This window comes from Panthera tigris, chromosome E2 (genome assembly GCF_018350195.1).
Source record: "Panthera tigris isolate Pti1 chromosome E2, P.tigris_Pti1_mat1.1, whole genome shotgun sequence".
In the NCBI taxonomy this organism is placed as follows: Eukaryota; Metazoa; Chordata; class Mammalia; order Carnivora; family Felidae; genus Panthera; species Panthera tigris.
The window spans coordinates 10,691,157-10,705,780 of NC_056674.1; the positions used below are offsets into that span (position 1 = coordinate 10,691,157).

The window sequence follows — 14,624 nt, forward strand, 5'->3', positions numbered from 1 at the left end:
TGGGCACTCCAGGAATGGCCGGGTCCAGCCTGGTTATTCCCTCGCCCGCAGCCAAGTCCATCCCTCCCGGTGGGGTCCACACCCTGTCTTTCTTCCAAACCCCACAGGTGCAAAGGGCCTCTTAGCAGCGACTACTTCCGGGGAGGGAGCAGGTGACAGCATGTCATTCTTTAGTTCCAAAACAAAACTGAGAAGCTCAGGCCAGGAGTGCAGGCACAGGACAGGGCTGGCCTTCAGGCCTCCCTGCTCCACGACCTCCCTTTCCTCCGGCCTTCAGCTAGGCTGGGGTGTGGCCGTTTGCTGGTTTTCCCTGGTGGAGCTGGGGTTGGGGGACACAGAGAGATGCCCGCCAGTGCCCACGGGGCCTTAGGAACCCAATCTCTCCCTAATTATAAGCGCCAGTCACAGCCCACTACATGCTACGCCGCAATCCTGCTTTTTGGACTGTTTCTATTGCAAAGAGTTTTTTTTAACGTTTATTCATTTTTGAGAGGCAGAGTGCGAGCGGGGGAGGGGCAGAGAGCGAGGGAGACACAGAATCCGAAGCAGGCTCCGGGCTCCGAGCTGTCAGCACAGAGCCCGACGTGAGGCTCGAACCCGCGAACCATAGTGATCATGACCAGAGCTGAAGTCAAGGACGCTCGACGGACTGAGCCACCCAGGCACCCTGCAAAGCGTTTCCAATGTGGCCTGTGGCCAGTCTGCCCGTGGGGATGTTGGTGGGGCTTAATGGAAACAGATTCCTGGGCCGCACAGCCACCTTCAGCGAATCCGCAGCTCTGGTGTGAAGGGCCCCAGAATCTGAATTGTGGACAGGGTCCCCTTCTTCTCTACCTTGTAACCAGGGTCAGGTGAAATGTGTAAATTGCAGGCCCTGGGCCCGAACCCAGGGGGCACAGCTGGGGTGGGGGGGGGGGCGGGGAAGGGAGGGAATGGCCCGCAAAGCGACATAAACACAGGTCACCATCTTAGAGGGTGGGACTGGAGGGGACACAAGGGAGTGACAAGATCACCCTGGCGCATTCCTCAGTGGCCAGGTCCAAAGCCAGGAAAAGATCGCTTTGTAAACATTTTTATTTGCATGTTGGCTTGCGCCCATTTTTTAAGTTCAAGGAGGCCGTCAGTGCTAAGTGCGCAGGCAGAAAGGAGAGGGGGAAGGCGGAGGGGAGGGAATTTCTCCCCAGCCTTTCCCCCCCTCCTTTTTTTTTTTTTTTTCAAGCGAAGCACCTAAAGCTGCATATGAGCAAGTTCAGATCATAGGTGATGCAACTCTTCCCCATGGGTCTCTTTCTTTACATTCTTTGGGTGTCCAGAAAGAGTCTGTATTTAAAAACGCTCAATGCATGAACGAATTTTAGCAAGAAAGAGGGATGTGGGGTAGAGGGGGGAGGTCCATGGCCTGGCCCTTGCTTCACCTCCATTTTCTTTCTTTTTTTTTAATTTTTTTTATTTTTTTAACGTTTATTTATTATTGAGAGACAGAGCGCAAGCAGGGGAGGGGCAGAGAGAGAGGGAGACACAGAATCCGAAGCAGGCTCCGAGCTGTCAGCACAGAGCCTGACGCGGGGCTCGAACTCACAAACCGCGAGATCATGACCTGAGCCGAAGTCGGATGCCCCACCGACTGAGCCACCCAGGCGCCCCAACCTCCATTTTCAAGTACGGAGGCAGGAAGAGCGTCTCCATCCAAGTGCGGGAGAGGAGGACCATGCCTTGCGTGGCCGAGAGCGTGGCCGGTGGCGGTGTGGTCCGGGGCACCCTGCCCTCACCTCACAGCTGGTCTTCTCGTTCTCCCTGCTCCGCTTCTGCTCTGGCCTCTGCCCTCAACACCCTAAGGCTCCTGGCCTCGCCTGCCCTGGGGACTCTCTCCGGCAGGGTTGGCAACCGAGGAGTGTGCCAGAAGGCTCTCCGCCGCTTGCGAAACCATGAGAAACGTCCAGGAGTCTGGAACCTCACTGTCTTGACCTGTTTCCGGGCCCTAGCTCCCTGGGTTGCCCCTGTGGCCACCCGGGCAGCTGAGGCTTCAGCTTCCTGGACAACTGGGGCCTCTGCCCTCTGATTATCTGCAGCCCCTTCCCTCCGATTATTTGCAACCTCTGCCCTCTGGACAGCTATGGCTTCTGCCCCGGGATTATCCTCAGCCTCTGCCCCCTGGACGGGTATGGCTTCTGCCCTCTGATTAGCTATAGCCTCCACCCTCTGATCGTCTGCAGCCTCCGCCCCCTGATCGTCTGCAGCCTCCGCCCCCTGATCGTCTGCAGCCTCTGCCCCCTGATCGTCTGCAGCCTCTGCCCCCTGATCGTCTGCAGCCTCTGCCCTCTGATCATCTGCAGCCTCTGCCACCTGAACTGTGGATGCTGCTGCCTCCTCCCTCCTACGACGGCGGAAAGAGGCCCAGTTGATTCTGGGCCTCCATCGTCTTGGGACAGTCTCGGGCACCTGGCCGCCTCCTGCGTTGCCCACATTATCCCCCAGGCTGGCCCTGCCTGGCGCCCATGCCCCGTCCCTCTCCACCCTGGGAGAGGCCTGCCGGGCCTCGCCCACCTCGGGGCTGGACCTCGGCGCCCAGCCCTTCACCCTCCGCTTCAGCTTCCCCCAGGACACCTGGCTGACGTACTCTCGCCACCTGTCCGCCTTGGACAGCTGCGGCCTGGGGTTGTCCTCAAACATGGGCACCGGCAGGTTCACGCGGCGGCGGGCAGGTGGCGCGCTGGGCTTCTTCTCCCCTCGCTGCAGGAAGGCCTCCACCAGTTCCTCGTCATCCCCGCTTTCCAGGTCGCTCCCCAGAAATTTGCTGCCCAGGTAACTGACAGGCATCTTGCGCACCCTCCTGCCGCGCCCCGGGCCGTTGTGACCCTTGTCGCCCTTGCGTCTGGAGGTCTCGAAGTCACTGAACTCGCTGTCGCTGGCGTTGCTGCTGTCATAGGTGCCCACGACCAGCCGCGGGGGAGGGGTCACCATTTGCGGGACTCTCCTCCTCACTCGGGGCTCCTTGGGCTTTTTGGGGGGCTGGGGCGGGTGTGGGGTGCTCTTCTCGATGATGCGGGCCACGTCCTCCAGCGTGCGGCCTTCTTCCTCCAGAAACTGGGTCAGCCGCTCCCGAAATTCGGCCTCCTTGGTGGCCGGCTTGGAGATGACCCTCCACACGCCCCCAGCCAGCCTGACCTCCCGGGGGATGAGCAAATAGTCGACGTCCTCGCCGATCTGCAGCATCCCCACCGTGGAGTCCTCCTCCCTGCGGAACACCTTGCCAATCTTCTTAAAGGTCCCCACGGGTTTCAAGGCTTCCACGAGGACATCCAGGTCCACGTCTTTGCAGACATCTGGGACGCTCCACAGGATCAGGCAGTCGGGGGATGGGAGGAAGCCCCAGGGGAACCAGCCCCCCACGTGGCTTTTCTCGAGGGTCTTTAAGATCTCCAGGGTGAAAGCTGGGGTGGGGGCAACGACCCCAAACTACAAGTAGGCCTGGGTCTTCGGGGTGGGGGGTCCCGGCCGAACTGCCCGGAGGGTCTCACCTCTCCAGCCAAGGAGGAGCCAGCCCCTCCTAACTTCTCTGCCCGCGACCGAGTCCAGTCTTGGTCAAGGCCGGCTCCCCACCAAGGACTGGCGGGAATCAACCCCGGGGATGCTTACGTGGGCCGGGGGTGAGATGGGTCCTGAGGCTCGAAGCCCACCGGCCAGCTGCGAACGCGGTGTCCCGGCTCCGAGTTGGGGCGCACGGGCTGCCCCGTGGCTCTTCCTGCCTCGGGGACTCGCCTGCAGCTTGGGAGAGGACTTCGCAGACAAAGACGACTCAGCCGTGGCTGTTCAATATGGCCGAGGCGCTCGGAGGCCGCAGCCCAGCCCCCCGGGAGGGTCTCCCGCCCCCAGGCAGGCAGCCACCCCCGTCCAGGCTGACCTTGACGCGCCTACAGCCTCCCAGCCCGTGCGCTCGGCACCGAGGAGCGCGCGCGCGGGCAGGAAGTTCCTCCTCGCTCTCTCCCCGAGGGTGAGGCCCACCTTCCCCCTTCTCATCTTACACTCCCCGACTCGGGAAGACTGACAGGGGGGCTGTCCACTCCCTTCGGGGCGCCCTCGCTCCCCTCCCGCACAGGGGTGTGGCCGCGCTGCGGGCCTCGCTGGGGCCGTCGCTTCCCAGCCGATCGCCCGCCGAGGCCCACGTCAGCACCTTTCCCCAGAAAGGCGGCAGTTCCCCAACCTGCCATTCTAAACGTGCGGGTTCCAGCCAAGCCCTGGAAGGTGGGTGCGCTAACGGGGCAGTCCTTTTGAAGGCCACTGGCGGTGTCCGTTACCCTTTTGCACCATGGGACTTTGGGTACCTGCCATGCGTCTTGGCGCAGAAATTGGTACCAGGGCCTTCTTGTGCCAGCCTCCAGCGTGGGACTCCGCACACAGTAGGGGCTCAGTAAAGATGTTCGTGTGAATGAATGGACCTCAGGGTTCATCAGGAGGGACTGGCCCGGTTGACTGGTTCTCCCAGTGAAATACTATGCAGCCACGTAAAAAGAAGTAACTAGTGGAAAGAAGGATGGTCAGGTTTCGTATGTCCTAGGTACGGTTGTAGGTGCTTTCTACGAATCAACTCATGACATCCTCGCTGTAACACTATGATGCAGGTAGAGTGGTGATGACTCTGATTTTATAGCTGAGAATGTAAGATCCCTGCCTCAAGGTCCCACTACTGGAAACGATGGGACCTGGCTTTGAATCTGAAACAGTATGATGTGTGTGTGTGTGTGTGTGTGTGTGTGTGTGTGTGTGTGTGAGTGGGGGGTGGGGGGCAAAGGACCTAGGTGTGTGCATGTACTCCTCACAGGGACAAACACTGACAGGGGCTCCTGGGTGGCCCAGTCGGTTGGGCGTCCAACTTTGGCTCAGGTCATGATCTCACAGTTGGTGAGTTCAAGCCCTGCGTCGGGCTCTGTGCTGGCCGTGTGCAGAGCCGGGAGCCTGCTTCCAGTTCGGTGTCTCCCTCTCTCTCTCTGCCCCTCCCCTGCCCCTGCTCACTCTGTCTCTGTCTCTCTCTCTCAAAAATAAACATTAAAAAAAAAAAAAAAAAACCACTACCAACAGTGACTGTTTCTGGGGAGGGAGACTGGGGATCCCCAGAGGTGGCAGAGACCTGCATTTTTTACTCTTTATCTTCTTGCTTGAATTATTGCTTGGGTTTTTAGCTGTCAGAAATGTTCAAAAAAAAAAAATGTTCACTAAGTTAAATTAACCCAAAGGTCCTCAGACTCAGACGGACATAGTAGGTCGGGATCCCTGGACTGTGGGGCCCAGGATGTGCCCCACACAGGGGGCCCCACTCAGAGAACTCTGAGGCAGGTAGCCGAGCATGAGTACGCATCACGGTGGCATTGGTAATAGTAACATTTAACTTGCGTGGAGAGTTTCCTTGGAAGCAGGCACCCTGCTGAATGGGCCCAGAATGAATTCTCAGAGCTACAAGGTCACCGGACCCTTGCAAACAGCTCCTTGCTTCCCTCTCACCGCCTGCAATCCTTCCCAACCCGGCAGCTGGAGGGATCTTTTAACAACTTAAGTCAGCGCCGTCTCTATTCTTTCAAAAATCCTCCAGTTTACTCAGTAAAATCGAAGTCCTCACCACCGTCCACAAAGCCCTAGCACACCTCCTCCGCTTTCCTTCTCTCCTCCTCGCCGGCTCCATCACCTCCAGACACACCTGCCTCTTCGCTGTTCATCAGAGACACCAGCCTCAGGGCCTTTGCACTTGCTGCTCCCAATGCCCAGAATGTTATGGGCCCACCTTCTCTTGGCAATTTCCCTCTGCTCAAGGTCATTCTACACTCCCCTACACCTGCCAAATATAGGGTGGCCTCTACCCTCTCCAAGGTCCTTCATCTCAGGAATCCTTAACCCTTTCTTTGAAAAGAAATGTTTTTTAATGTTTATTTCTGAGACAGAGCATGAGCGGGAGAGGGGCAGAGAGAGAGGGAGGCACAGAACCCAAAGCAGGCTCCAGGCTCTGAGCTGTCAGCACAGGGCCCGACTCAGGGCTCGAACTCACAGACCGCGAGATCATGACCTGAGCTGGTCAGTAGCTCAACCGACTGAGACACCCAGGCGCCCAACGCTTCCTAAGTGCTACCGGTCGCATTTCAAGATAAAGTTTTTCAGTGCATAGAATTGCGTCCACTGGGACTCCTGGGTGACTCAGTTGGTTAAGGTGCCGCTTCCGCTCAGGTCATGATCTTGTGGTTGGTGACACTGAGCCCCGCATCCGGCTCCGTCCTGACAGCTCAGAGCCTGGAGCCTGCTTCCGGATTCTGTGTCTCCCTCTCTCTCTACCCCTCCCCCGCTCGCATTCTGTCTCTCTCCCCAAAATAAATAAACATTAAAAAAAAAAAAAAAAGGAATTACATTCACTGGATTACAAAGGAAACCAATTATAATGAAATATACAATCTGTTTAAAAAGAAAAATTTCAGCAATAGTTTAAAAAAAAAACCTGTGAAATAATGACATAAATACAAAGTGTAAAAATGAACACATGTAATTAAAAAAATTTTTTTTAACATTTTTTTTTTGAGAGAGAGCGAAGGGGGGCGGAACAAGTGGGGAAGGGGCAGAGAGCAGGAGACACAGGATCCGAAGAAGGCTGGGAGCTGTGAGCACAGAGCCCAATGTGGGGCTGGAACCCACAAACCGTGAGATCACGATCAGAGCCGAAATCAAGCGTCGGCTGCCTAACGGATCTGAGCCACCCAAGCGCCCCATGAATACGTGTGATTGTATTTAACTCACGACGTGGGATTTTATTTAATTCTTGAAGGACCCAGGCAGATGTGTAGAGAGAGAGGGAAGGGAAGGGAGATGCTCGGCGGGCGGGGGTTGGTGAAGATCTCCGCGAGGCCTGTGCACAAGCATTGGCTCGTTCGGGTCGTTTTCGCCTTTGCAGAGCCAGGCCGTTGGGCTTTGCCGGATTTTCTCGCTCACACCAGCTCCTTCCCGGCGGGCGCGCTCAGGCCCCGCCCAGCCTCCCACCGCCCCGCCCCTCCCTGGTGCGAGGTTTGGAGCCTCGCGAGCGGTCTCCCCGGCAACGAGGAGACGCGCTCCGCAGCGCGAGTGTGCCCACGGAAGGGAGGGGAGGGCTGGGGCGGCGGGGGCGGGGCAGAGCCTTTTCTAGGCTTCATCTCCTTTCTCTGGGCCGGATTCCCCAATCAGCCTCCCTGAAAAGCCACCCGAAACTAAGAATCCCGAGGCCCCCCGTTTGAGAAATACTGGTTTAAGAATCCAAGTCGGAAAAGTCAAGACTTGCGAGCGGAATGACCTCTCGCAGGTGAGACATTTGGTTTCTGTAATTGGTAAAAAGCTTGAGGGCGGGGGGGGGGGGGGGGGGGGGGGGGGGGGGGGGGGGGGAGGGGGGAGGAGGGAGGGGAACGTTATCTTAGAAATGAAAACCGCAAACGGTCAAGGCTCTTACAAAAATTGTCAACCCCTGGGGCGCCTGGGTGGCTCAGTCGGTTGAGTGTCTGACTCTTGATTTTGGCTCAGGTCGTGATCTGGGTTCGAGCCCAGTGCAGAGACTGCTTGGGATTCTCTCTCTCTCTCTCTCTCTCTCTCTCCCTCTCTCTCGTTCCTCCCCCGATTGTTCTCCCTCTCTCTGTCTCTCTAAAACAAACTAAAAAAAAAAAAAAAAAAAAAAAGAAGAAGAAGAGAGAAAATGAAGTTAGAGAAAGGTATAAAATGAAAAACAAGTCTCCCACTGCCAGCCTCCGGCCTCCCCCTGCCCCAAAGTAACCACAGTGAAATACCTCTGTACTTTTCAAAAATATATATATATAATTATTATAAATAAATAATAATAAATAAAATATAATATATAAAATATAAAATATAATAAAATATAATAAATAAATAAATAAATAAATAAAGCTTACATGTGTAATTTTAGAATTTCCCCCCGGGGGAGGGTGGATTTTCCACATCATTCTGAATTATTTTTATCATAGTACTTACAACTTCCTAGTATTTTCTTATTTATTTGTTGCCTCACACTATTAGAATACATGCCCCGTGAGGGGTGGGCTATTTTTCTAGTTTGTTCGCTGTTAAATTCTCAGAACCTGGGACAGTACTGACAGGTGCTCAAAATATTTAAAAAAATTTTTTTAAACGTTTATTTATTTTTGAGTCAGAGAGAGACAGAGAGAGAGACAGAGCACAGCGAGGAGGTGGGCAGGGAATAAGAGAGAGGGAGACACAGAATCCAGGCTCTGAGCCGTCAGCACAGAGCCCAACGGGGGGGGGGGGGCCTCCAACTCATGGTCCACGAGATCATGACCTGAGCCGAAGTCGGACACTCAACCGACTGAGCCTCCCAGGCACCCCAGGCGCTCAAAATGTTTGTTGAGTGAATGAACGAGAGGATTGCACCAGATCTATTAACTATGAATTTTGCTTTTTTCACTTCATAGCCTGTCTTGAAGCCTTTCCGTATCTGTGTATGCAGATCAATCTTGATTTTCTTTTTTTGTGACAACTCCCCCCTTCGTCGGTATGCCCGAAAACAGGGAACATGATAATACGGATAATTACTCACTTTGGACACCTACGTTGTCTCTGTCCCTATGCATTTTTTTTCTTTTCCTCCTTAGAACCCCTCTTAAAGTATTTATTCCCATTTTTCTGATGAGAAAAGATGAGGCCAAAGAAAGCCACACAGCTAGTAAGTGACAGAGCCTTGAAACACCCAGGTTCCTTACGTTCCACCCCCTGTACCTTTAACGGCTCCTTTATTTTCTCAGTTGCCTGTGGCAGGTTGGGGATGGGGAACAAGGTTGGTGGGCAATCTGTGAAGACTTCCTCCCCCACCGCCCCGGCCGCCCCAGGTGACATTTGTAACCTTGGCACAGTCACTAGACTTGTCCTCCGTCTCAAACGCCCAGAAATCAGATCCCTGTCTGGGATGAACAGGATGTTAATTACCTACAGTTTTTAATCAATGGGTTAATTGACAAGACGTAGTAGGTGCTCAACAAACAAAGCAGGAAGCAGCCTTGTGATCCCCGTTCTTACCACCAGAACCAGCCACATATCGGGCCACTCCTGCCTCTCCCCTCTTCAACCCAGAATCTGGAGCTTGTTTGGCAAGTGTAGAAGCAAAGCCAGCAGTTAGAATAGCTGTACTTTTGAAAAATCATTCATTCATTCATTCATTCATCCATTCACGCGACACGTTTCTCTAAGGCAGTGATTCGCAAATCTGGTTTGCACATTAGAATCACTGGGGAGAGTTTTAGAAATCACTCAATTTCCCGAGTTCACCCTTTTGGATCAGAATATCTCAGGGTGGGGAGCGGGGTACTGTGTTAAAAAAAATAATCTCCCTGGGGCGCCTGGCTGGCTTAATCGCGTAAGCGTCTAACTTCAGTTCAGGTCATGATCTCAGGGTTCGTGAGTTTGAGCCCCTCATCAGGCCCTCTGCTGTCAGCGTGGAGCCTGCCTCGGATGCTCTCCTTCCCTCTCTGCCCCTCCCCCACTCACAATCTCCCTCTCTCTCTCTCAAAAATAAATGAGTAAACATTTAAAAAAATCTCTCCAAGTGACTCTGACAGAGGTGATGGTTGGTGGGGCTGGGCAGAAACAGGGGAGGAACTTGGAAATACCACACAGCACCTGCAAAGAGCCACGTTGGACATTAGGCTTTCCCCCATTTGAGCAAAGTAGAGGGACCCTTAAAAGAGGGATGGGAGTTGCAGAGATCTTGTAATAGTTTGAATAGTGGCTACCGACAGATTTCCAGTCCAAATCCCTGGAATTTGAAATTGTTACTTTATTTGGAAAAGGATCTTTGCAGATGTAATGAAGGATTTTGAGATGAGATTACCCTAGATTATCTGGGTGGGGCATCAGGAGTGTCCTTTTTTTTTTTTTTTTAAGTTTATTTATTTTGAGAGAGAGAATGTGAGCAGGGGAGGGACAGAGAGAGAGGGAGAGAGGGAGAGAGAATCCCCAGCAGGCTCCGCGCTCCCTACAGAGCCCAATGCAGGGCTCGAACTCATGAACAGTGAGCTCATGACATGAGCCGAAACCGAGAGTCCGTCGCTTAACCAACTGAGCCACCCAGGCGCCCCAGAAAACGCCAGGAGCCACCAGAAGCTGGAAGAAGGAAGGAAGGATCCTCTCCTAGAGGCTTCACAGGGAGCTCAGCCTCGCCGACACCTTGGTGTTGCACTTCTGGCCCCCAGGACCACGAGGGAATAAACTGCTGCTCTTCTGAGCTGTCCGGTTTGTGGTAATTTGTTACCACAGGCGCAAGGAACAAATCTAGACCCCGGCGGTGTGGCGGGTAATTCCCCAGCCTCGGATGAGGAAAATTCCAAATGAAAACATCCATGTTTTCTTCTGTGACTTTGTCTTTCAAGAACCATCATCCCTGAAGTGAAGGTGTTACCGTTGTGGTCTCCTGACCCCCAGAATCAAGTACGGGTGTTACCTGCTTCTATGACTCTCTCAAGAATAAAGAAACATTAAAAAAAAAAAAAAAAGAAAAGATATGGAAGACTCAATCACCCCCCAGAAAGTTCCTTAGTGTCTTCCGTGGCATCCCCCTTCTGCCTACTCCCAACCACGGATCTGATTTCTGTCCCTAGAGGGTTCCTTTTTCAGGAGTTTTCTTTTTTCTTCTTCTTTTTTTTTAATTAAAAAACTTTATTCTTTTTTATTTTTTTTTTTGAGAGAGAGGGGGGGGGTGGGGAGGGGCAGAGAGAGAGGAGAGAGAGAGGGAGACACAGAATCCGAAGCAGGCTCCAGGCTCTGAGCCATCAGCCCAGAGCCCGACACGGGGCTCGAACTCACAGACCGCGAGATCGTGACCTGAGCTGAAGTCGGACGCTCAACCGACTGAGCCACCCAGGCGCCCCCAGAGCCTGTGGGTTTGTATTCTCTCTGCTGCAAAGAAACTGTGGCATGGGTCATATTAGCCCCACTTTACCGATGAGGAGACCGAGGCCCAGAGAGGTGAAGTCACCTCCCTGAAGGCACACAGCTAGTCGGTGGCAGAGTCAGGATTTGAACCCAGCTCTGTCTGCACAGCTCTGAAGCCTTGGACACTCTCTCCGTCATGTGTCCCGTTGATGCTGGAGGCGCGGGTCGGGTACTGTCTCCCGAGGGGTATTACCTCGGTGTATTCGCTACTCTGTTCGGGTTCCAAAGCAGCCACTGGTCATTACCCAGAGACCAGATTGTCTTCTGAGGAAGCTGGGGACACATTTAGTTCAGGAGTCTGAGATGTAAAACCAGGCTAATGCGTTCTTTGTCCGTGCGAAACACAACAGTCACCAGACCCAGGATCCCAGTGGCCAACGCTCAACAGCTTTCTCCCTCTTAGCCGCTGTGCTAAGTCATTTACAGGTCTGCACGGGTACACTCCTCCCCACCCTTGGGGAACTAAGTTACCACTACCCCCATTTTATAAGTAAGCAACCTGAGACACAGGAGGTCAAGTGGCTTGCCCAGGCCCATGCTCTGGGAAGCGGAGGAATCGGGACTTGAACCCAGGCCATAAGTCCAACTCTTTTCTTCACCGTACACGGCACAGATGCATCTGCTTCCTGAACTGGCAGGTTGCCTAGTGAGCCAATGCGAGGAATTTCAGATTCAGTTCCACTATTGACGTGCATAGATATTTGTCTGCGTTCTATGTGTGTTATTGTAACAACTGTGTCTTTTATTTTCCGTATTCTTTTTTAATGTTTATTTATTTCAAGAGATGGAGAAGGGGCAGAGGGAGAGAGGGAGAGAGAGAGAGAACCCCAAGCAGGCTCTTTGCTGTAGGTGCCGAGCCCGACGTGGGGCTCGATCCCACTACCGTGAGACCATGACCTGAGCTGAAATCAAGAGGCAGATGCCTAACCGACTGCGCCACTGAGGTGCCCCTGTTTTCCATATTCAGCCGCTCTGATGTCTGGGGCCTTGCTGACTCTTGAGGGGCTGCCCCGCCGGGGTTAGGAAATTTCTAGAGAAAGTAAGCAGTGCCGGCCTTGGAGCATGTTCCTTAAATGCAAACCGGCCAGCCCAGAGCCCACACCCCCAGCTATGTCCTTTATCAGGCCCTCACACTCTGGCACCACCCACCTGCTCTGTTCACCCCAGGGCCAGGTCCCGGACAAGAAGGGACAGCCCCCACACCCCAGAATCTGCTGAAATTATTCAACCTAGCCAATCATAATACTGCCTACCCTGCCTCACCCATTCCTTCCCGCAGAAACCACAATAAAAGCTCTTGCCCACGGTTTCCCCTGCCCTTCCCTCTGCCTCCTGACCAATGCTGGTGTTTCGCCATATGGCACCCCATGGTGTGACATGTCCCATCCTCTTGATAGAATATGGAATGTAACAAACTATCTTTTCTTTCTTTCTTTCAAAAAAATTTTTTAATGCTTTTCATTTTTGAGAGAGTGCAAGCGGGGGTGGGGCAGAGAGAAAGAGAGACAGAGAATCCAAAGCAGGTTCCGGGCTCTGAGCTGTCAGCACAGAGCCCGACGCGGGGCTCGAACTCACAAACCGGGAGATCATCACCCGAGCCGAAGTTGGACGCTCAACCGACTGAGCCACCCAGGTGCCCCTATCTTTTCAATGACAGCCATCTCCTTATCTCATGGCTTTACCATTTCTGAATGAAAATACAACCTATAGGAAAACAGTCACACGTGTATATGCATTTCTTGAGTACCTACTATGTGCCAGATACAGTGCTGGGCCCAGAGGATATAGTGGGCAACGAGATAGACCCAGCTCTGCCTTCTGGGAGCTCATAGTCTTACAAGGAAGACTGGCATTCAACAGATCTATACAAATAAATTAATCACCATCGGGAGACATACCAAGCCAGAAAAATACAGGGGAGCTATAAGGAGATACACTAGGGGGAACAATCCATCCTGGGGGTGGCCTGGAAGGCTTCCTGGAAAAAGGGACCTAAGGGGTAAGAGTCAGTGGGAGTCATACAAGAGTGTCCCAGGCAGAGGCAATAACACGGGGCAAAAGTTCTGAGGTGGCTAGGAGCGTGTCTGGGGATGGCTAGTGTCGTCAGATGGTGTGCTGAGGTGGGCGGGTTATGAAGATGTCGAGCTTCTTTCTGAAGGGGGATGGAAGTCAAGGAGGAGTGTGGGCAGAGGAGTGACCACACAGACAGATGTATCACCTTAGAAGGATATGACAATTTCCAGAAAACAGAGGGAGCCCAGCAGCGAGAGAGCGGGGAAGAAACACCCCGACCTCTCTCTCTCCTCCCGCCCCCCCTGCCTCCGCTGCTGCCTCCCATTGGCTGATCCCATCCGGAAGTCATGGGCAAAGGAGCTTGGGTAATGTAGTGCAGGGTGGTCGGTCTCCCAGGGCGCAGAGCAGGGTGCAGAAGCACAGAGAGGCAATCTGGGGAACCCATGGGGAATCACCAGCGCCAGTCCCATGGGAATCGGATACAGCTTGGCCTCTCCAAGGTTCAGAGCTCTCCTTCAGGATCCGTGGTCCTCAGGGAGCACTGTTGGAGGAGCCGCAGAGAGACCCAGCCCTGCGTCAGGAGCACAGACTGTCCACAGAAAGACCCGGGCTTTGGTCCTTCTTGAGCTTTCCTGTGTGGTTCTGGCAGGTCACCTAACCTGAGCTTCATTTTCCTTATCCGTAGTGTGAGTAGTACAACTCATCATCCCTAACCTTCTGAGGTCCAAAAAATTCCGAGAGCTTTGCATCACCCCTCCCCCCCCCACCCAAGAAGGAGGAAAACATTTAGAGACAATATCTAGGAGGACAGGGGGCTAGTTATAGTCTTAATTTATTTCCGTTAATGTCAAAATCCTACATTTCCCTGCAGAACACTAATATAATAGGCTTGATTATGGGAGGTGCCCAAACCTGTCCATGGGGTGAATTACACAGTATAAAACGTAGACACTGTCTCACTTTTCTGAAATTCCTGAATTGCAACTCTCTGAATCCTGAAGTACCTCTGGCCCAAGGGTTTTGGATAAGGGATTGTGGATCCATAGTGCCATACCATGGGGGTTGGGAAGATACAATGAATTAATGAGTACTGAAAACTGGGCACAGTCCCTGGAACACAGGCTGGATCTTGTTTTTATCCCAGATGAACCATTTCACCTTTTCCCTCAGCCCCTGGGAGCCACTGGGAGAGAAGAGCGTTGCGTGTTTTGTGTTCCGTTGGCCATGAGGTAGGATGACGCCCCTTACAAAAAATCATCCAGCCCTGGAAAACTTCCGGCAACTCATGGACGCAGTTTTCAAAATGCTTTTTTAGGGGCATGTGGCTGGCTCAGTCGGTTAAGCGTCTGACTCTTGATTTTAGCTCAGGTCACGATCTCTCGGTGGTGAGATCGAGCCCTGCATCAGGCTCTGCGCCCACAGCCTGCTTGGGGTTGGTTTTCTCTCTCTCCACCTCTCTCCACGTGCGCGCGCTCTCTCTCAAAATAAATAAACTTAAAAAAAAAAAGCCCCAAATGTTGTTTTGGCAGCTAGATTGTTTTTCCAAATGAGATCTCCCATGGATTCCCCCCACATATCAAAGAGCATACTGTGTGTGCATCCGAATACGTTTATTTTACACGTTCATATTTGTACAATAGGGCCTGAGCCGCAAA

The 14,624-nt window shown here is 53.3% G+C and overlaps 1 protein-coding gene across 1 annotated transcript; it reads right to left on the bottom strand.

Moving 5' to 3' along the window:
- Positions 1-1,595: 1,595 nt before the first annotated feature.
- CCDC8 (coiled-coil domain containing 8) lies at positions 1,596-3,926 on the bottom strand. Its single transcript, XM_042969635.1, has one exon. The coding sequence runs from the start codon at positions 3,211-3,213 to the stop codon at positions 1,771-1,773; it is 1,443 nt and encodes a 480-aa protein (XP_042825569.1). The 5' UTR covers positions 3,214-3,926; the 3' UTR covers positions 1,596-1,770.
- Positions 3,927-14,624: the final 10,698 nt, after the last annotated feature.